Source organism: Rhynchophorus ferrugineus, unplaced genomic scaffold, assembly GCF_030347505.1.
Source record: "Rhynchophorus ferrugineus isolate W39M unplaced genomic scaffold, kcgeb_rfMv2 rfM11, whole genome shotgun sequence".
Classification (NCBI taxonomy): domain Eukaryota; kingdom Metazoa; phylum Arthropoda; class Insecta; order Coleoptera; family Curculionidae; genus Rhynchophorus; species Rhynchophorus ferrugineus.
In genome coordinates this window covers 30,355,048-30,379,874 of record NW_027472590.1, presented here as the reverse complement: position 1 = coordinate 30,379,874, position 24,827 = coordinate 30,355,048, and the positions used below count along the sequence as shown (strand labels likewise).

The 24,827-nt window shown below is 36.1% G+C and overlaps 1 protein-coding gene across 2 annotated transcripts in view; it reads left to right on the top strand.

Annotated features, from left to right (window-relative positions):
- LOC143205184 (protein O-mannosyl-transferase TMTC2) overlaps window positions 1–24,827 on the top strand; it is a 456,770-nt gene that overhangs the window by 362,350 nt on the left and 69,593 nt on the right. For both annotated transcript variants that reach the window (XM_076418306.1, XM_076418305.1), the window contains exon 8: window positions 6,676–6,920. In XM_076418306.1, the coding sequence (XP_076274421.1) occupies window positions 6,676–6,920 (245 nt within the window). The remainder of the gene's footprint in view (window positions 1–6,675; window positions 6,921–24,827) is intronic.

Below are 24,827 nucleotides of genomic sequence, written 5' to 3'. Positions count from 1 at the left end.
CCGGCGATTCTATTGATTCGCGAACCTGAGTTAACACACAACTGGGTACTGTTGTATGGGGGCAAAAATTATGACTGTAGCGACGGATGAGGTCGTTTCAGCCTGGAAAAGGGGGAGAGCTTAGCGGTGACGCGGTGCTAAGCTCCCAGCATGTCGACCAGCTCGCGAACAAGCGCGTTTTCGGAAGAAATTGAGCTGAGTTGTTGTTTGTGGAATGATTGAGATATGAAGTGCTTGATTTCTGGAGTGTCAGTTTCCCTATGAATTTGATTATTTCTGACAAACCATGGAGCGTTTAATATTCTCCTGAGGAGCTTATTTTGGAAAACTTGAAGCCGTTTGACCTGGTTGGGTGTAACAAACTTGAAGTAGACACTGGATCCGTAGAGGAGTACGGACCGAATTAACATCTTGTAAAATAAGCATTTTTTTCCCATCTCCATGGGAAAAACATTTATTGTCTTTATTATTAATTACAATTTATTTGTTACAAAATAATGTCAAGAGTGGCCTAATATTCCCTGTTCAAATATCCATGTTTCGTCAGGATACATAAATTGGAACAATAAATCGTCCATAATTTTATCATATGCTTTTAAAATAGGTATTATTTGGAAACAATGTCTTGGACTTCCATTAACCCTCTTAAGGGGTTATTTTTACATCATTTAAATCATATGTTTTCTAAGAGTGTATGAAGGGATGGCTTACACGCCCCTTAGAGCCGTATATCCTTAGGTTTTGCTAGCGATGCTTACCTGACTAACAGTTTTCTATGAAATAATTGTGTTAAGAAATATTTATATGCAAAAATATACTGCTGTTTTTATAAATTTGACCTCGAATAGATCTAACATCTAATAGTATCAATACCTATCTCTCAAACGCAAAGTAATGTCAAGAGGGGGCCTCTATTATTTCGTTCCTGTTCGAAGTAACTGATTAAAGAGGCAACCAATTTCTAACTCTGACTATCCATCGATCATGACTCTGACATTTTCAATCGAAGCAAACACAAACAATAAACAGCGTTTTCCAGTGAGTGAAATCTAATTATTATCATTAATATTTTGAAGAATTTTGTAGACATTTGACAAGAAGGTGGAATAGTACGAACGCATATCGAATTATATATAGTCTGTTCAAAGTTATTTTGTACATACGTCATTTAAATTTGTGACATTAAAACGTCGCAATGTTGCCGCATCAATTCAAGTTTTAGTTCAGTTTGGTTTTCACCTACAACAAAATTCTAATCTAAATCAAATAATTGAACAAAAATTTTATCAAATATAATTTATTTTAACATTATAGTACATCTAAAAACTACAGATAATTTTACAGCCACAATAGTTTATAGGTTAGAGTTATAACCTTTTATCACTATTGCTTTCAAGAATTTTGCGTACGTCTGACAACCGGACAGACGGCTGTGACAGGCTCATTCGTTTAGTTGTTCGAACTAATCAGACAGACTAGAATAAAATGGTAAGAAAAATATTGTCTGGTTCTAAAACGAATTTACAAATTACGGCAGGCAATACATGAAACATCTTGATGACGTATTTACAAAATAAAACTTTAAATAAGCTATAAGCTGATTCGGACACTTGTTTCGTCGCATCAGATCGTATTCTGTCTGTTTTTAACTAGAGTAATGCTAATTAAAAAAAAGTGTTAGAAAAACACGATCTGAGTTCAGTTTCATTTAATTTAGCGTTTTACAAAGTGCAATTGGCAATATATCCAACGTCATCCAAGACGTGTATTGACTGTTTTATACGGTGTATCATATTTTCGGAGTTAAGGTTTATCTTTAAATTGAAACTCAATATATTGTATAATACTATTTGGCGATGATATGTTGTTGCAATTAACGTATAATATAAAGAACTTGGTGTGATGGCAAATTTCAATGTTAGACGTTATCGCTTTCGGCCCGCTGCCACTGAATTTAATTAATGGAAGAGGAAAATGAAGAAGCCACGGTGCGGAACGTAGGAAAGCACAGCCGTGTCAGTTTGCAGACCACATAGTGCGTGTAAACGTCAACGCCGGGGAACCCAAACTGTCAGAGCGTGTGTATTTTCCGCGCCATTGATTTTTATTTATGGCCTAGATATCATCCTCGTCAATGGCATCCCCACGCTGACAACCGACCTTACTCTAATATACTCACACTTTGTAATTAGTGTCAGTTTTAATGTCTACGTATAATATCGCTACATACTGTATTTTTTATGTTTGTAATTTGATTGAGGTAGAAATATCAGAAGCAATGGCAAGCACTTTTATTATTTCGGCTTCTGAGTAAAAGAAACAATTGGTTTTGGAGTAGTCTGTTTTTGTTGCTCTAGTCTGCTTCAATTGCATTAGTTTTTACATTGAGTGTGTTCAAACCCACCAAATACTCACCGTTACCCTCCTTGGTGTCAATGCGAGCTCTGTAATAGTTTGTGTCAGTTTTAAATGAAATAAGTTATTTGTCTAGAATTTAACACCCTCGATATCAGTGTGAATCACTTGTACTAGCCCTTAACTATTTCCGTTCTATCGCATTCGATCTTGCGAATTTCTCAAGATAATTGTGATTTTTTTTGCCATTAATAAATACATTTTCCTATATTTCAACTCCAGTCCTTTTCTTTATTTTTACATGTTCCTTCCAGCGAAGCTTCGCATCAAGATTCATTTCGAGGTAATTATCATTGTTGCTATATGGAATTTAATATTATTTATTGTTATTGGTGCTTGCGTAGTCGAATTATACGAAAACTGCACATGTAAAGATTTAATTCGTTTATTTTTATTTTCCAAGTTTGGGTCCAATTACAGAGTAATATTAGTACACTATACAAGTTCGCATGGATTATTTAGCTTCAATCTTCCTGATTTCCTGCGTGTTGCCCAGTAGCTTCCACGTGATTTAGTAACCTTATTTCAAACCTCAAAGTGATAGATTCGTAAATCCATTTACCTTCGAGGTCATAGTACAGTTCCTCGTTGGTTAGATATAAGTTTTGGTAATTAATCAAAGAGCTTTGTTTTGGTGGTGTTGAATTACTAGTTTACTAGGTTCGATGGTTTAGTACAAACCCATGTTTGCACACCATATGTCTAAATTGCCTTTATTATGGATTGATAAACCAATCTCTTTGATTTTAGGTACAATTGAGAGTATTTTCCGACTAACCAGTACAGTTGCTTAACTTTGAGTCCAATTTACTCTGCTTTTAGTCTCACATAATGTTCCCAATTTATGCTATTGATTCTGCTTGGGGAATCGGGCATCAGTCAAGTGATATATTTAGGCACCTGTTATTCTGCCGCGACGGAAATTGAGCATGGACAGATTTACAGCTATTAAGCTGTATTTTCGAGTCCATTAATGGATACTTTTGATTTCCACTTGTATTTTTTCTAAAGCCTTAGGCAGAAATATACCTTTTGCCAAAATAACCGCGTCGTCATCAATTGTTACAAGTATTGTATCCTTTGTTAATGAGATTTCAGTAATATAGAGCAGATCAAGGAGTGGCCCCTAAACACCACGCTCACTCAGAAAGTATCCTCATGAAAGACTCTAACATTTTTTCGAAGACATATGACTTCAACGGTTGACAATAGTTCTCCAGTAGCAATTTGCTGCTCTTGTAGATTGATATCGAATGCTATCATTACTCAAAAGCTTGTGAAATATCTGGGAATATTGCAGAGCAAGATTTCTCTTCCTAAAATGCTTTTTGAACAACTGCATTTGCTTTGGTCGATTGATGAGTGTTTTGTAGCAATACATACAATTCAGTACTATTTTATGGAAGAAATTCGGGAACCGAAAACACTGGTTGAATAACAACTTGTTTATTTCGATATTGAGTGATACATGTAGTCGATCGGAAAATGGACAGGATATTAGGTTAGGTGAAAGAAGTACGGTAGTACGGTAGAAGTGGTACTGTTACAATAGGGTAGAGAAAAGAAAATAAACCGAGGTGAAACCAGCGTTGCCAATTTGGTGTAGGTTAATACGTAGTGCGTAAATGGTTGTAGCGGTCGCTACAATATAAACCCCCAATAACGGACATATTAAAAAAACCTCTAGAAACACCGAAAAACTCCGATCATCTCCATAGTTCAACACGACCTATTTTCACTTGTCCAAGCGCTGAGTACATATTATCCGGCAAACCGAACCGTTTATTTTTCCGACAAACAATGGAAGAAACGATTCGCCATAGAGGATCGCTAAATATTTACCGAGAACAAAAAGCGGGAGCGCAACGGCGATCGACGACGAAAAGCGAACACGGGGACCAGAACGAGAACGTTGCAACAAATGTCGCGGGTCTACGTGGTTCGGAAATCGTTTTTCCCATCCGGAACACTTTCGAACCTAAATCAAAAAATACGGCCGCCTGGTTACGGCGGCTGCGAACGTTTACGATAGCGGAATTAAAATAAAACATAAATTATGTACCGGTGTATCGGTTTTTGATACGTTCTACGTCCTTGCCCCCCGACCTGCTGCTCGCGCGCTCTCCTGCTCTCGTATTAAACGGGCGATTCTTTTTAAAGTTCCAGCATTGGGTTCGATTTACGACCGACAATTTTCCAACATTAATAGTGTACGAAACCATAACGGTTTAGATTTATTTTCTGGTTATTTACGGAACTAATGTGGGACACAATATTTTTTTTTATTATACAATATATTAAAACGGGTCACCTAAAGCAAATACTAATTTATTTCAACAATTTGTGATTTTTTAAAAATATATTTTAAAGTCTCCTTTGACCAACTATGGGTTTATCTGGACTGGGCCTAAAATTTAACGTGGGCTTCGAACCACGGTCCTCAGCATTAACCCTACCGACTGGCGAGTGATTAACTTTAGAAATTATCCCAGAATACATCCGGTCTTACCCAGCCTGGTTACTGGCATGACTGGGATCATTTTCCTTGTCCGATTTTACACTCTCGCCTAGAACGATCACGAATTTTAAACGATCATAAACTTAAATTTACGACCATTCCCAAGCAGGATTCGAACATGCGGCTATCGTAACAGTAGGAGAACCGTCCTATCGCCTTTACCAATGCGCCACCAAGCCGGCAACTTTATTTTGTTTATGTATTTTATATTGTGATTTTATTCTCATTCCCTACTATGGTTTTGACGCTTCTTGATTGCTTTGATTGATTGTATACAGATGCTAAGGAACATTCAAAATTTGATGTCCAACGTTAATTACTTTTACCAAATGTACAGGAAGAACACTACATAATTGTCAAGAAAATGGAAAAAAAATGTTCAAAGTATCGGACTTTTGATTCAATACATCTTGCGCGTCTTTCAGGCGAGTGCTTCTTCTTTGTGGATGTCATGCCAAAAAAATTCTGTTCTTCGGTCAAAATCATCCATCGAACCATTTTCTAACTTCTAAAAAATTAGTAAAGTGCTGCTTTGCAATCGTGTGTCCCATTGATGCGAAATATTGATAGACAGGGCAAGGTCTGGAGAGTTCGGCGGGTGCGATAGTATGTCCAATTTTTTTCCAACAATAATAGTGTACGAAACCATAAGTGTTTCTGGTTATTTATGAAACTAGTGTAGGAAACATTATTTTATTATACAATATATATTATGCAATACGAATCGTCTAGAACAAATACCAATGTATTAAAATAATTGGTGATTTTACTCTCATTTGGTACCCCGGTTTCGATATTCCTCTACAGAAAATAACAATTTTCTAGCTGCCATACTTCGAACACTCAAAATTTAATTTCCAACATTCATTACTTTCATTTGTTTGTCGTTTGTTTTGAAGAAATCTGCGAATCCATATAATTTAGTATTTTTTATATATTTACTGGGCTTTAATTTTATTCCTTAGTCCTTTGAAGGTAGTACTTCTTTCATATATTAAGTGATCACTGTTATTTACGACATGCTTCCGCCTTGTTGTTGTTGCGTATAAAGGTATTTCTAGCCATGGGTAAATCAAGACTAAGTTAAAGAATTATTTGAACACCAGAAATCAAATTCCATGAATTAGGCGTTCTGAAAATGGAGGAGATGTTGTCTTTTGAAGATAATTGTATGATTTCCAGGTTATAACCGTTATTTTCGTTATAACTCTGCCTTGTTATTTCTGATAAAGAACCTATTATTGCTTTTTGGAGTGCGTACTCAGATTGTTTGAATGAATATTTATTGGAATATAGATTGTTTCTTGCTATAGAAAGATGATAGCTAAAAGGAAATAATACTTAAATGCCAAAAATCAAACTTGATTACTTCGACATTCTTAAACTGGAGAAAATATTGTCATTGGTAATAAACAAGAATTAGCTTTCTATTTTTAAATCTTAGTACGTTTTATTCACAGTGGTATGACATTTTTCTATGATTTTGTTGTTTTTATAATGATGGTACAAGTCCAAACCACAAAATAGACTTGGCAAAAACTTTAAATAAGTAAGTAAGGAAACGGGTATCCTTAGGGATCGAATTTTCTTTAAAGGACATTTCTTTAGAAAACCCGTTGGGAATTCTATGAAATTTTACAAACAGCGTAAAGAAACTATAAAAGAGAGTGCTAAAAGGAAACTTGTATAAGCGCTTAGTTTATAATATTGTTGGAGTTAAAAAGAACTTTTCTTTGTTTCAGTGGCCTATGTCAATCTGGGCACTGCCCTCATAGCTGCCGGACGGTGTCAGGAAGCCATAACAGTGCTGAGACAAGGGTCTAAATTAGATGGTAGTGGACTAAGGGATAGGCGGGAACACGACACTGCTAAGATATCAGCGCTACTTCAGCTTGGAGCTTTGTACAGTGATCAAGGCAGATTGCAAAGAGCTCTAGCAGCTTACCGAGAAGCAGCCCATAATCTACCGGAGCATTACCCCCCTCAGGTTAGTGATATTTTCCTTTTTAAGATCATATTTTTTAATTTTATAGTCATTATCTCCCTTTGGTTTAAATAAAGTTAACAAAAATAACAAACGAGACACTATAAAATCGCTAAAATGCAAATAATTAATTTTCTCTAGAGATTTATAATATTTCATATTCCAACATGAAGAATGCCAATGCTGAAGGAATTAAATTTAAGAACCTAATTGTTCGTGGTCTTAATAAACGATTTTCGTATACTGATGAGTATAATTTGAAGTAATCTTCGATCTATTTAAAGATTGTTTAATAAAAAGGAAATGTGTATATTATATTGATCAGAAATGGTTGGAGCTAGAAGTAGCGTAGATTTATTATGAGAGACCTGTTGAATTCTCAAATGTCTGTCAAAAAATTAGGCGTTTTAATTGAAATCCTCGATTTATTGAGTATAATTGCTTCTTTTAATGACCCTAATGATTTTTCTCAAAAGTTCCAGAATATGTGGCAAATCTCTTAAAACTTCTAAGCCATCTGTCGTATTTTTTTATGTTTTCAATCGCCTCCATCAGTTGTTAACGTTACTCTGCATTTTTCTTTCTTATATAATTAAAAAACAAAATTTAACGAGAAGAAGTTATTTCAAAACCCGATGACTTTTGCTAAGTTAAATAATAGGCTGATGACTATTTCTATATTATTTTCATAAATCAATGTTTTTTTAGTTTTTTTTGCAGTAATCTAGCCTATGGACAATTAATATTTAAAAATGATATAATATAGATTAGTTGAATAAGTAGTATATAGCTGTAAACTCATCTGTCCGATAACTGGTGAAATATTTCATTCAAGATTAAAATGCGCCTGTTTCGTTGGTTGACCGATCGGCAACTTTTTTTTTATTAATGTCTTAGAACGTCAACAATCCACCCGTGGGCAATAAGTATTAATTAATGATTTCCATTATACAATATATACAATATAACTCTACTGGCATGTAAAAAATAACTCCAGTAAGTGATCTACTAGCTCCTTACTCTAGGGACTTTCGTGTTATGTAGTTGTTAGATATATATGTGTGTACGTTAAGAGAAAAACCATGTTATTATTGTATATAGATCATTCATTAGTTCGTTTATATACTGTCTTCAACCGTTTAGATAGTTGTATTAAATAAAGATGTTTGTTAAAGTAATCTCAGAATATCAATTAATGACCTAAAATATCAATAAAATATAATCAATATTCTCTATAGCCCCTTTTCCCTTTTTGATATTTCTTTAGTGCTACCAACTTAAGAAGAAAATTTTTAAAATTTCTATCTTCTTCTTCCTTCATACTAAATGCAGACAAAGCCTGTGTCTCTTAATATTTTATTTACTTGTTCAACACAAAAATGTATTGAGGCAAGTTAACCAATCAAAAAGTGGCCTCGCCGGCTTGACTGGTAGAGTGGTAAAGGTGACAGCACTGACCACCTACTGTTGCGTTAGTCGCGAGTTCCTTCTTCCGGGACATGGTTAATGAGGAAAATGATCCCTGTCACCCCTGGTCACTCGCCAATCTGTAGGCTTAATGCCGAGGACCCTGGTTAGTAGCCCACGTTAAACAGTAAGTCTAGTCCAGATAAACCTTCGTTGGCAAACGGGAGACCTTAAAATATTTAAAAAACTGTGGCTCCAGTGCCTATATTGTTGGGACCACGCAAAACACTTCCTTGGTTTGGCCTATTTAAGTTAAATCTCTATATAATACCGTATGGAAGATGTTGATATTAGAAAAAACTGAGATTAATTTTTCCCAGCTCTATTTTTTTTATCTAATTCGTCAATAAATTAATTTACTAATAAAAACAAAACTCTAAATCAGCTGTATACTGTGGGATCAGGACATCAGATTGATTTAAATTGAAATCTGTTGTTAAGTTACATTGTAACAAGTCTTTATAGAATAAGCTCAAAACAATAAACCTACAAGCAACAAAAGCCAACCGAAGACTCATGTATTCATTACGGTAATAAATATGTGCTTGGAACACAAAGTAACGCTGTTGGTAGTGTTGTTTGGTCCGGCTTTAAAATCAAATCCGAAACGAAACCCTGAGGGAGCTAATTAGTAAAGTTGTAAGGCTTGTCGACAGAAAGAGGTCATAATTGATGTTACACAATTGTAAATGCGAGAGCGTTTTGCGGTAGAAGTTTTTGCTAGTTTTCGGTATAAACATCATTTTTCAAATCAGCGTCACAATGACAAAATAAGATTTAACATTATTCATTATTTCTTATATAATATAATAAAAAGAATTTTGGTAATAAAGAGAATTGGTAAAACTTAATTATATATTTGGTATTAATTAAAACATTTAAAATATTGTCCTTCTTTTATGTTAGCAAGGCTGATAGAAAAACTTTGTTGTTCCTGAAATCCCCGTCTTTTATACTTCTCACATCTCAATCACGTAAATACCTCACGACCATCACTGTATATCAGATAATAACCTCACATGCATACTTAACATCTACACTGTTGGTATTTATGTAGATGTTATGTGATCAAGAGTCTATTTTTATTCTTTCATTTGTTGTCTAACAATCCATGCATAACTCCCTTGGAGGCCAGCTGAGCTTTTCAAGATTTCTTTTCTTATTCATTCAAAAGTAAGAAGAACCATGTATCTTTTATGTAACTTTGCACATTTGTAATTTAACAAAGATGATTTTTGTTATTTCTTTTTTAGTTACTGCTAGATTATGTCCGGATTCTTATCACAAATCCATAGCTAGATGCCATATATCTGCATGGTATGTGTGACTGGCTGGAATTTGTTTATGGAGAAGTATTTCATACACGTATACACGTACTCGTACAAGTATTAAAATACAAGGCCGATTATCTTTCAAACACCCAATATTTTGGGTTTCCATGATCTGTGTGAACAATAAAAGTAACTAATGTGCTGCAATATAACGTGTTTAAAATATCATCACATGGATAACACAAAAGTGCGCCCTAATCACATTCCTTTAGAACGTCATACGGTTTTTAATTATTTGTTCAGCATATTGAGCCCTTCTCCTAATGGATGTCTACATTGAGCCATTTTCTCAAGTCTTTTCATGGAGTTGAAAGAAGACATCTGCTCTAGCTTTATTAGAAGAAGCAGAATCTCTAGGTCTTGCGGTAATTATGCTAGTTTCAGTAACAATAACGTAAATGGTAACAGCTGAATAGGTATGTTTACTAATTTGGAAAACCTACTTTATGACAAATAAAAGCTATTCCTTCAACGGAATTTTAGAGCTTTAGTGTAATTTCAAACGTAACGTAATTGTTTTGGAGGCACTGGGCTGTTTCTATGAATATAAAGTCTCGTTTGTGCATTCTTCTAATAATAATATACATCGATAAAAACTCCAACAAAATTTAGCAAAAAAATTGTTAAATATATTGCCGTGTCGGAAGCTGTCAAGATAGCTTGAATATCGTAATTATTTCTACAGTATTTCATAAAAGCAATATCGAGGTAAATAACACTTTTGACAAAATTTTAGTTTAAGTTTAGTTGCATTGAACAAAACAAATGAGCGTTTTGTTCAATGTGTAGCTACTTAAACAATATAGAAAATGTATTTAACTTAGGCTATATATTCTCATCATTTTTCTATACAAAATGGCGGAAATACATCAACTAAGAATACTACAATATACACTCTGTACAAGTTAATAAAAATAATACACTCTATACAAGTTCATGTGGTTTGGTTTTCCTTAATTTTCTGATTTCCTGCGTATTGTCCAGTAGCTGAATTACTTCCACGTTGTTGTAATTTTGGAAACCTTATTTCCCGTTCTCAAGCAATACATTCGTTGATGTCAGATGCGAGGCGTAGTTCCGAAAATTCAAAAACGGTGATTTGGATGCGCAAGAAAAAGAAAGTTTGAAGATGCGAAACTGTAAGAGTTAACGAATGAAGATGCCAAATGAAAAACAATTGGCGGAGTAAATGTGACTATCAACTTTTCGTATTAATGGGATACGCGCTTTTAGACCAGCACTTCGCCAGCTTGGAAGAAGTTAGAAAATAGTAGATAGAAAAAATAGTCAATAGACAAACAATTTTCTTGGGATTGTATCCATATATTGTCGGAAATTTGGACAAGATTTACGTAATCAAACGGCTGAAGAAACATTTGTTATCGTGAAAAAAGTGGATTAAAACGACCGTAAATTGAAATTGAATGAAATAGCAGACACTCTAAAGATATCAACTGAACGTGTACATATCATTCACGAATATTTGGGTATGCTTGTAGACCAGCACTTCGCCAGCTTGGAAGAAGTTAGAAAATGGTAAATAGAAAAAATAGTCAATGGACAAAACAATTTTCTTGGGATTGTATCCATATATTGTCGGAAATTTGGACAAGATTTACATAATCAAACGGCCAATACGAAGAAACCAAAAATGACTTTCCGGTATACCTGGTATATTCTACACCGCTCGGACTCCTAAAAGGTCTCCATGGTGCTATATTCGTTAGGGCCCAGCATCGGCTGACGCCGGAGATTCTATAACACGGGCGCTGTGTATTTTCTAGCGGTGAACCCTAAAACTTTACTAATTAATTCCCACGAGGATTCATTGTGTTCAGTTTGGTGGGCAAGCCAACCACCGTCTAACAACGTGACGTTTCTTTAAGTCCAATAATTACGGCGTTAATCTCCGACAATAGTAACTTCCCTATTAGTTCCCCTCACTGTTTCCTATGAAAGCTGAATGTTCACTTTATTAAATAAATAAGTTTCCTCTGTAAATTTCAATAATTCCGGTAAAACTAAGTAAATAATATTGGTAATATAATATTGGCACAATTAGGTAATTTATTTTTTTAAATTTAGAAGTATATATTAAAAGCACGGTTTATAATCATTAAATTAATTGTTGGATTTCAAAAGTTAGCTCTCTAAAGCAAATAGTCAAAACAACTAGTAGGAAGTTCAAGGAACAACATGTCATACAATTATATATCTTTTAAAGTTAATTGCTAAATACCATAATATATATCAATGCTTTAAAATGTTCACAAATTTACTATCACTAATTTAAAAATTCTTATATTTGTTCTATGTCATTCATTTTGACTGCATATTTTCTAAAAGATCTTGGGCGTAACAATGAAGACGCGGTTATTCATCAATGTAATCTTCATCAAGATCCACAAAATCATTCCAACGCCGCTCTAACATTCCAATACCACTTTTGTAGAACGTTTTATGTTTTGCCTCAAAATAGGCCTCAGTTTTTTCTTGTGGTCTGATACCGAGGCCATAAACTTTCCAGCCGATTGTTTTACTTTCGGGCGTTTTGAGCCAGGTTCGCCAGTTACTGTCCCCTCAGAATGATTGTCAATTGAAGAAAGATTGTCAAGTTGTGTGGGATCCAACGCGAACATAACTTTCGCACAGCTAAATGTTCATGTAAAATCACATTTTTTGCATATATGCTGGTGGAACTAATGCTTAGGGATGCCTCATTCTCACGATGGGTGACATCTTCATGATCATGACGATCTTGCTTAATAATTTCTCACACAGCATCGATGTTTTCCGGCACAACAGCCGATTTAGGACGACCTTCACGAAACTCGTCGGACAGCGAACTACGACCACGATTGAATTCACTAAACCAGCGATGCACGGTGGTTTTTGATGGAGCTTCATCGCCAAAAGTCAAATTAAGTTGATTGATGCACTCTTGTTGTGATAATCCTCGACGAAAATCGTAAAAAATCATTGTACGAAAATATTCACGATTCAGTTCCATTTTTCGACAAAATATTCTGAGTACATATATCGTCAAAAATGACAAACTTTACGATGGAACCGTCAGATGGACTCACAAAACAACAGTGTTGCCAATTCCCGAAATATAAATAGTAAGCCTCATATTAACTAATAAGAACATTATAAAACTTAGTTAAGTTCCATCTTATTCTCAAGATGTAGCTCCTCCTGCTTCTCATATGTCAAATGATTAAGGCATTGAAAACATATACCCATGGAAACACATTTTTTGTTATCACAAAATATACCAAACGTTCCTCAAACTATAAAACTTACTGAACTAATTCTGACGCATAGTTAGGTATAACTAAATCGTCACTACTACACCGCATTATACGTCATTCTTACGAGCCGAAACTGAATAATCTACGAAACTAATTGGTAAAGTTTTCCACAGTCAACTTAATGGAAGATCGCCTCTTAAAGTATAATTGTTGTTCCACCGAAACTTCAGGCAAACTCGAGACTGAATATACGAATTTTTAACTCAACGTTAATAAGGTATATGTGAGATCCTTTAAGAGAAAATAGTTTAGAGTATATAACGATATATCAAGCGATCGAAAACACGATGGAGCTAAACTTTCGTATGGTTTTGCTTGCTTTTTGTGTCAAGAAGTCTGTCTACGTAGTGGATTCTTGAGTAGCATATAATGAAAGTGAACTACGAAACTATATGTTATAAGTAGCTTTATTGTTTTAATTTCTGTGTGATTATATAATACCTAAGATGTAATCTTGCAATATGATGTATTTTAATATAACAGGTTAATTGTAAAGTTCCCGGCCTGACACATAGTTGGAGCTACTAGAATTAAATCCATATGCTTTTTAGCCTAACCTAACTTTTATCTAACACTCAAAAGATGCATGTATAAATTTGACAGCTGTCGGATCATTGGTTTGTGAATTATAGCATTTTGACAGAAGAAACATTTGTTATTGTAAAAAAAATGGATTAAAACGACCGTAAATTGAAATTTAATGAAATAGCAGACATCCTAAAGGTATCAACTGAACGTGTACATCATATCATTCACGAATATTTGGGTATGAGAAATCTCTGTGCAAAGTGGATGCCGCGCGAGCTCACTTTAACAAAGAACAATGACAAGTTGATAATTCGGAGCAGTATTTGAAGATGATCAGGCGTAATAAACCGGAGTTTTTGCGTCGATATGTGAAAATGGATGAAACATGGCTCCATCAATTAAGCCCAATCAAGTGGACTGCCCACTATTAATCCACTCCAAAGCGTGGGAGAACGCAAAAGTCATCTGGCAAGGTTATGGCGTCTGTATTTTAGGATGCGCATGGAATAAATTTCATTGACTACCTTGAAAAAGGAAGGACCATTAACAGCGACTATCACATAGCGTTTTTGGACCGTTTGAAGGACGATATCACCGAAAACGGCCGCATATGAAGAAAAAAAAGTGCCGCTTCACCAGGACAATGCACCGTTTCACAAGTCAGTGAAAAGGATGGCAAAAATCCATGAATTGGGCTTCAAATTGCTTCCTCATAAACCGTGTTCTTCAGATCTGCCCTCCAAAGACTATATCCTGTTCTCAGATCTCAAAAGAATGCATTCTGGGAAGAAATTTTCGTCGAAACTGAGGCCTATTTTGAAGCAAAGGAAAAATGTTATCGAATAGTTGGAGGGTCGCTATAGTCAGTGTATTACCCTTGAAGGGAATTATGTTGAATAAAAAAACTAATTTTGTCAAAAAAAATTGTTTTACCATGGTAGGCCGGGGACATTCCAATTGATCTATTACAAGTTCAAAGCTTAAAACATCCAAACTCTCACACTTCCAAGTTAATCCAACAACGATTCATTCATCCGTGTTACTTCGGAAATAAATGCTATATTGTAACCCGAACTCCTTCGAAGTTTCGGCCGTAAAGCGGCAGTACGCCAACGACTGTGTGTGTAACATCGGCCGCGTGTCCCTTCTGTTGGTGGGCCTGAAAACTTTACTAATTAGTTCCCGGGAGAATTCCTTTTGTGTTCTGCTGTTGGGCGGATAGCCTAACCGCCAACTAACAACGTTACATTTTGTTTAAAACTCATAATTATGGTGATAATTAATATATGAGTGTTCCCTTTTGTTGGAGCTCTCTATTGTTTTCGACCCGGATTTGTACGATTCTCGATAGCTTGTAACGTGGTAAAGTTTCGGGTCTCAACGTTCCGTTACTTGTTGTGATGCAGTATTTAATTTGTTCCTTATTAGGGTATTTGCATCTATCTCCATCGTAGGTTAAATTGGAAACATCGTGTTAGACAAAAGAAAACAGGGCAAATGACTTTCAAAATCAATGAAATATAAAAAGTCCTAACCCTCAAAAGATGCATGTATATATCTGACAGCTGTCGGTTCATTAGTTTGTGAATTACAGCATTTTGTGTGAAGCAACCTTTGTTATTGTGAAAAAATGGATAAATCTCAAATCCACAAAATGATTTTGAAGGGCCGTAAATTGAAATTGAATAAAATAGCAGACATTCCAAAAATATCAAGTGAACGTGTACATCATATCATTCACGAATATCTGGGTGTGAGAAAGCTCTGTGCAAAGTGGGTGACGCGTGAGCTCACTTTTGACCAAAAACAACGAGTTGGTGATTCGGAGCAGTGTTTGAAGATGATCAAGCGTAATAAAGCCGAGTTTTTGCGTCGATACCTGACAATGGATGACATATGGCTCCATCATTTTACTCCGAAGTCCAATCGACAGTCATCCGAGTGGACTGCACACGATAAACCGGCTCCGAAGAGTGGAAAAACGCAACAGTCGGCTGGCAAGATTATGGCGTCTGTACTTGGGATGCGCATGGAATAATTTCAATTGACTACCTTGAAAAACGGAGCACCATCAACAGTGACTATTACAGCGTTATTGGACCACTTGAAGGGCGAAGTGGGCGAAAAACGGCAGCATTTGAAGAAAAATAAAGTGCTGCTCCACCAAGACATTGCACCGTGTCACACGTCAGTGAAAACGATGGCAGAAATCCATGAATTAGACTTCTAATTGCTTCCTCATCCATTGTATTCTCCAGATCTGGCCCCCAGCGACTATTTCCTGTACTCAGATCTCAAAAGAATGCTCGCTGCGAAGAAATTTTCGTCTAATGAAGAGAAACTGAGGCCTACTTTAAACAAAGGAAAAATTGTACTACAAAAATGATATCGAAAAGTTGGAGGGTTGCTATAATCAGTGTATCACCCTTGAAGGGAATTATGTTAATATTTCTAATCTGAATAAAAAAACTAATTTTGCCAAAAACATGTGTTTTATTATAGTAGGCCGGATACTTTTCAATTGACTTATTATTTAATAGCAAACAATTAATTAATAGTGAGAAACAATATTAATAAGCTGCTTGTAAGTACTCCGTAAATGATAAAAAGAAACGATCATTCGATCAGGGCGCATTCACCAAATTGTCATTGCCAGATTATAAATTTTTGGCGCGCCTTCGCCAACCGCTGACGTCGGTTCGGTTGCCGTGTCGAAACTTTTGCTTTTAGCTAAATCTGTGCGAGAGAGGCCGGGACCGGGACCGGGAGGCCCTTAAACTTTAAAATTTATCGGCCATTTTTCGACTGACACGAGCACTTTAAATCCACTTTGACCCCATTATATGCCTAATGCTCACCCCTTACTTTCATTAGGGCCTCCTATTTTCTCGCCCGACATCAAATTTAAAAGGGTTCAGGCGACGCTTACGTGGCGGCACACTGCGATTTTTACACGTCGTTTTTTTTTCATTATGAACGGTACAGGGTACTCGTTAGTTCGGTTTTTTTTTCAATTTATTCTATATTTTTACTTTTCGTTCAATTGAATTTTTTTTTGCTCCCTAGAAAGCATATATATATATATATATATATATATATATATATATATATATATATATATATATATATATATATATATAACCCAGAAGTCTTCCAGTCTTACCTAGTCTAGTTACTATATGTTTAGGATGGTTATTCCAGGTTGCATTTTATATTGTTGTCTAAACTATTAATACTAATACGGTACATCCAGAGTTGTCGTAGTAAATGTAACTGTAAATGTGATTTCTCCATTTAAAGTTTCCACAGAGATTGACAACAACTTCAGTTCTACAAAGGCTCCTGGGACTGATGATATTTCCTCTAGGTTAGTGAAGGAGATGTCATGAAGAGCAATAATCATATTGACATATATATTCAATGTCTATTTGAGACTGATGTATGTTACGGAATGCCTCAAGTTTGATCGAATAATAGAAGAACTCATTTTGGAGGATCGTAGGATGAATGTTCGAGACATTTCTGCTGAACTCACATCAGTATTGGTAGCGTAGAGTCTATCGTCCACGAACACCTTCAAAAATCCATCAGCAAAAATTTACGCGGTTGGAAGTTTGTCGCTGCTTACTGACGCGATTTGAGGCGAATCTTCACTATAGACGAGACATGGGTACACTATTACACTTCCGAAAGCAAGATGTCGTCCAAAGAGTGGACGAAGAGAGAGGAAGGGGCGCCAGGCAAAGCGAAGACAACCAGGTCTGCGGGCAAGGTTCTGTGTACGGTGTTCTGGGATCGGCGGGGCGTGCTGTACGTCGATTTCCTGCGCACCCAACGTACCATTAATGCTGTATACTACTACAACCTTCTGAAAACACCCGTAAAACCTGCTTATCGCTGGAAACGGAGGATCATTCCAGCACGAAGTGCGATTCCTCTCCAGAATAACGCGCGCCCTCATACCGCGCGACTCACACTCGATACAATATCGGAATTAGGGTGGGAGGTACTGGAACACCTCGTACTGTCCGGGTTTATCACCCTGCGACTACCATATGTTTGGACCACTGAAAGAAGCTTTCGGAGGTCAAAGATTCAACACCGACGACGACGTAGAGGAGTTCGTTCGCCCATGGCTGTCCGAGTTGCCCAAGGAATTCTTCGATATCGGCATCAAAAAACTTTCGGGAAGATAAACAAAATGCGTAACTAGTGAGAGGAAATACCTAGAAAGACTGTACATTTTTGTAAAAATTTTCAATAGTAAATAAAGGTAACAGAGTATTTATCTCGATCATATTTGAACCACCCTCGTAATAATAAATTAATTTTTAAATTAAAATGATATCGCTACAACCCTTTAGACCACCACCAAGCCAAAGGTCGACAACGCTGCTGGATTGGTACCATGCGGTTCCGGGCTATAAAAGACCATCACGACGACGTCTCGCTCTCTTTTCTTTTCTCTAACCCCTTGTAACAGTACCACACAGTCCACAGCGCTACCATACTTCCTTCACCTAACCTGATATCCTGTCCATTCTTCCGTCGACCACATGTATCATTCAATATTGTAATAAATAAGTTTTTATTCAGCCAGTTTATTCAGTTCCCTTGTGAATTTCTTCCACAATATAGTAGTGACTGTTTCACACTGTGAATAATCGCACCGACAGCCACACATTCCGATCGACCAAACGAATATTCCTCCAATTTCCGACGTAAACATATCCATTGAAATTATTTAAAAAAGAACTACTAGAACAAGGCTATTCAACCAAACGTAGACGTCAAACGTCACGCGATCGTTCCAGGTAAAAACAAAAACAAACCGCCCGATTGGACGCGCCGAATTGATCCCGTTTGTCCGACGACGCCGTTTTTAATCACGGGAACAAAGCCGTCGCGGCGACCGGTCCGATTCCATCAACGAGCGGTACGACGAAGGCGCGAGATCGGAACGCAATTGACGTGTTAAGTGTAAATTGGTTCGACGGATCGAGGGGGAAAAAATAATTGGCGAAGGGTCAACGGTAAATATTCGTCGATTCATTTCGAGCTGGCCGTGATGAAGTGACGGGATCTCTCGCCCGAGCCGACCCCGACGCCAATTTAATTCGGACGTTCGTTCCCCGTCCCATCAACAACAGGGACGGATTAATATGAAAGGCCGAGGGGGTGGTGAGTAAATACAGGCCTGGTTCGAAGGGAATTAACAATTTAATTATGTGGCTGAGGGAATGTTTACCTACTACGGCCTGTTCCTCATTCTTCTGTCGATTTAGTAACAGGTCAATTGAAAAGTGCCCGGACTGACACATAGATGGCGCTACTAGAATTAAATCTGTAGGAATGTTCGTCGGGTCGGTCACTCGGTCGAAATGTGTGGCTGCCGCTGCGATTATTTGTCAGAACACTCACTACTATTTTTGGAAGGAATTTTCACGAGAACTGAAAAGACTGGTTGAAGAAATACTGTTTATTTTAATATTAAATTATACATGTGGTCGACGGGAGAATTGACAGGATATTAGGTTAGGTAGAGGAAGTACGGTAGCGCTGTGGAAGTGGTATTATTACAAGGGGACGGAGAAAAGAAAAGAGAATGAGATGTCGTCGTGATGGTCTTTTATCGCCTGGAACTGCATGGTACCAATCCACCGGCGTTGCCAACCTTTGTACTTGCTGGTGGTGAATTCGTGGTGGTCTAAAGGGTCGTGGCGGTCACCACAAATCCATATGTTTTTTAGTTAGCCCTGACTCTCAAAAGATGCGTGTATAAGTTTGACAGCTGTCGGATCATTAGTTTGTGAATTATAACATTTTGAGTGAAGCAACTTTTGTTATTGTGAAAAAAAAATTGATAAAAAGGAATTTCGCGTGTTGATAAAATATTACTATTTGAAGGAAAAAAATACAGTTGAAGCAAAAACTTGGCTTGATATCGAGTTTCCGGACACTGCCCCAGAAAAATCAACCATCAAGGATTGGTATGCTAAGTTTAGACATGGTGTAATGAGCACCGAAGACGGTGAATGCACTAGACGCCCTAAATAGGTTGTTACCGAAGAAAACATTTAAAAAATCCACAAAATGATTTAGAATGACCGTAAATTGAAGTTGAATGAATAACAATCACTCTACAGATGTCAACTGAATGTGTAAATCATATCATTCACGAATATTTGGGTATGAGAACCCTCTGTGTACAGTGGATACCGCGCGAGCTCACGTTTCACCAAAAACAATGAAGAGTTGATAATTCGGAGCAGTGTTTGAAGATGATCAAGCGTAATAAATCCGAGTTTTTGCGTCGATATGTAACAATGGTTGAAACATGGCTCAATCATTTCACTCCGAAGACCAATTGAGAGTCATCCGAGTGGACTGCACATGATGAACCCGCTCCAAAACGTGGAAAAAAGCAACAGTCAGTTGGCAAGGCTATGGCGTCTGTATTTTGGCATGCGCATGGAATAATTTTCATTGATTACCTTGAAAAAGGAAGGACCATCAACGGCGACTATTACATAGAGTTATTGGATCGTTTGAAGGACGAAATCGCCGAAATGTGCTGCTTCACCAAGACAATGCACCATGTCAAAAATCCATGATTTTGGCTTCAGATTGCTTCCTCATCCGCCGTGTTCTTCAGACCTGGCCTCCAGCGAGTACTTTCTGTTCTCAGATCTCAAAAGAATGCTCGCTGGGAAGAAATCATACTACAAAAATGGCATCGAAAAGTTGGAGGGTCGACATAATCAGTGTATCACCCTTGAAGGGAATTATGTTGAATAAAAAAAAAATTTTGCCAAAAAAATGTGTTTTAGAATGGTAGGCCGGGGAGTTTTCAATTGACCTGTTAACGTTTCGGTTCTTTATGATGTAGATTTCGTTGTGTTCTTGAGTTATAATAGGTCGGATCAGGTTTGGCCAGTTTTTCTGTATATAATATCAATGTTTTATCTTAAAAATATATCGCGATCGACTTGCCATTGGCATAGTCTCTCGGCGGGGAGGAGGAACTTTTTTTTTGGTTGTAGCTTTTTTGACTTTTAGTCTCTGACACTGTAACAGCTTCGGCATTTTAAACCGAAATAATAATAAGTGGTGATGAACAATATTAAAACAAAGCGGTTCTCAGCTTACAGTCCATAATTATGATATTGTGAAGGATTTTGCAGACGTTTGACAAACGGGCGGCGTTTACAGTTTCATTCGGTTACACCTTCGAACTTGTCAAACAGCACTCTACCTCTTTATAAATACAATAAAATGAAAAGGAAAAGTATGTCTGACTGTAAAACGAATTTACAACTTTCGACAGGCCCATACTGATGACGCGACGTACTGGTTTGAATATTGACTATTATGATTATATTATATTGTCTATACTGACTTATATTGACTATTACTGAAAACGAACAAAATATTGGGTAACATGTTCAACCAGCAATTATATTTTTTTCATTGTTTGAAATGCATTTAAATAATCAATCACCTAATTCGAAATGATAACTAATCCGATTAAACCGAATCCCCGTTTTTTTTTTCTAACAAATTAGATCACGCCGAGAAAGCAAACATTCTACATCGCCCTATTGGCCCCGTTTAATCGGTCCGAAGCTTTAAAGGATAACAGTCCCACGGGAGATACCGACAGATTCGATGCAAACTATCAACCAATTTATTCATGATATAGGGAAACTGTTTGCCCAGCCGACCGCCTGGGACCGGCCAACCTTCAATCAGCACGATTATTAACCGAAACCTTTATTTATTTGTTTTCGATCTTGGTTCATGTTCGGTTACGTGCATTCATGCTGTTGTCTAGCGGTGACATTAATAGCTCGGTTATTAACATGCCTCGGGCAGGGTACTAATTAATATTTCATAGTTGCAATTTATCAGTTCTGTTGCAGATCAAAAGGCTTTAGTGGATTAATTTATTCGGTATAGCCTAGATTTTCATTTAAATGCTAAATACGTTTCGCATACAATAACAGGTATATTTTCTATATCACTACATAGTATAAAAAAAAGTCGCCTTTTCTGTCCCTATATCCCTATGTGCGCTTAAATCTTTAAAACTACGCAACGGATTTTGATGCGATTTTGTTCAATAGATAGAGTGATTCAAGAGGAAGGTTTATATGTATAAGACATGCATAATATACTAAGGCAACATTGCTAATTTTAGAGGTTTCTAACGTGATGTCGTAAATTAACCTATTTTTTTAGGCTTATTTAGTAATTAGCAAAAACGCTGCCTAACCCTACGAGTTAGATCAAATTAATGTACTACAGTATTGTACACCATAAAAAGGTCTACAAAAAAGTCCGCGATGGTATATGTTTATCTTTTAGGGATAACCCACATTAACCATTTTTATTGTTTACTTTTTACGTGAGAAAATGGCTTATTTACGAAGCTATTTTAAGCAATACGGCATTAATCCTTATCGAATTAAGTACCTTAAATACAGTGTGCAATTAATATAGATCAATATGGTTCTTATGGGCAATTATACGTTGCATGGTCTCGAGTGGGTAAACCATCAAGTTTGTTTGTATTAGCTAAAGACGGGCTAACAAAAAATATTGTTCACACTGTAGCCCAGCGAAGGGCACCCTATATATAAATAAACGTAATTACTTCGCAATGAATGTAAAAGTGGTAATTTTCGTGTCAATATCAATAGATTGAATTGCAAGAGTCATTGGACAACACCATAGGTCAAATAACTTTCAGACAGCTTAAGAGCTATTTAGAGTGGCGTAATTTTTGTATGCTGAATCCCTCTTTTGGGTGTGCTGATATCCTTTCTGTCATGGCCCGACATGTTTCTAGACAATTTGGGTAAAAATGTTAAACGAGTTTTTATTTACAAAACCATTAACTATACAGGTTTGTTCTTCTAATATACGCGCATTAGCATACATTAAAATCTTTTATTTTTCCCTCTGAGGCTCCCTTTTGTATATTTTCGCTTGTGGCAGAGATCTGGAAGCTTTGTCTAACAACAATAGCCTAATATCATTGAGACGACTCTTCATTTTTCCTGGTATATTTTTTTCGTCTGTATTATCCTGGTGAAATCGTTCCAGGTGGAAATGGAAATTAATGTGCTTGTAGACTCATTAGGCAACCTAAAAATGGCAACTTGAAATGATGTGGCATTATTTTGACGATTTGTCTATAGCTAGGCCTCCTTAAACTCAATTCACCCTTCCTTTTGAGGATCCCTCATGGTCTTGACAAAAACATCTTCCTTCACCTTTGCCTCTGAGAGTAAAAACTTTGAAACTGTGTATTTGATTGATGCTTCCTCCATTTTAGGGAAACGATTTGATACATTGCTTGGTCTACCCCAACTTTATATGCAGCGGTGTTAAAAGAACTTAATTATGAGGTGCCAATGTTTCTTGGAGGACGTTCTTTTCACCAACCCTAAGCTCCCTTGGTGGCCAACTACCCTTGGTTCAGTAATTTTCCGGTCTCTGCTATCCTATAGACATCAAAACTATATACTAATCATGGTCTCCATATTTTAATATGCGAAGAACCAATTCCAAATCCTTTCGGGTCTCTTTGAGGAGCACGTAATGCCCTACAGGAATAAAAGTACAAAGATTGCCGTTGGGAAACAGAACTGCTTAAATTTTTTTGTGATGAATCTGTTAAAAACTAATCCTGAGGGAAAAGTCTCCCGAGTCCTGACGCTCTGAAAAGTTTCCATATTATTTCCTAGTTTCTAAAGTAACTCCAAAATAATCAAACAAATCAAAACAAGGTTTTTTTTATATACCTGTATAATAATTAATTATGATACAATATATATCATAAACTTAATTAATGAGCTTATATTTAAATTTGTTTAGAGTCAACAATTACAAAGCAAATAATATTTCCATTAAAACCCATTTATATTAAACACTAATTAGCGTGTATGGTAATTAAATTATTTAGAACAATAAGTTGTTAATGAATAGTACTTTTATTGTTATCAAATCTAACCGACTAACAAATGATAAACGCAAAATGTCTGCCTGATGGATTACATGGCTTTGTTACTAACAAGCCTTGTATCTTCCCAGGGATTATTTCTAGTACTAACACTCGTTATAATATAATTAAATAAAGCCAAACAGTATTCCATATTAATTAAAAGAGTATGGTATTGATTGTTTCGAGTAATCGGCTTAAACTACAATGTATACGTTTATGTAATTATCAAATATATTTTGTTTTAATATAATAAGTGTGTATGTTTTAAAAGGTATGATGATTAAAACATTTATTTGAAACTAGCGTGTGAATGGTTATAATTAAATATGGTTGCTGCCTTGTGAGTTTTTATCTTCTGTTTGTGAGTATCTATCTTCTGAATTGTAGTTTTTAGCCATTTTCGTGATATGGAATGGGTGCACCTTTGGTAATCGTATACCTCAAAGTACAAGCTTCTATCCAATTTCTTGTAGACTAGTTTAGATCACAGCGGGGCCGCGGGGCCCTCCACTCGCTGAACTACGATGCTTGTTGTAGAACTCTACTTTCTCAAAACATTGATGACTCCCGATATTCATAGATCGTGGCTAGGCAATTTTCAGCGCCTTGCAGCTCCAATTGCGATTATAGGCAACCCCCTAGCTATTCCTTGAAAAGTAATCTGAAGCCGGTTCAATGAATCAATTCAAAAGAGAACTTTTCCAATTGTGGACAGTGTATATGAACTTGTTATGTAAGAAGTGGTGTCATAAAAATATATATAATAATTTTTCCTTGCAATATTACCGGTATACATGGCAGTATTTTCAAACTTCTCAATTTATTTCTTTAGAGAAATAGATATTTATGCTTCTTTTTGAAAATTCTAATGTGGTCATAATTAAAATTTACCTTAAATTCTGCAAAAATAAGACCTTAAATTCTGCAAAAATAAGACAGAACAATTATTACACAAGAATATAAAGAATATAGCTTGTCACAAAACTAAAAACCAAATTTAAAAACTTAAATTTGTTTTACATCTTATATTAGATATGCTTAGTACAAATCTTTATTTACAGATTCTACAGTTACAAATCATTTATTACTACTGTTCTGGTGTACTTGTATTAATATACAAGTATCGCGACTACGGGATTAATACATCTGTATCTATTTCTGAAACTAGAATAAAACTAAACAACTTAAGCTAAAGCTAAGAATACACTTATATACTAAACAAGTTCGTGTTGTTTCGTTCGCTTCAATTTTCTGACTTCCT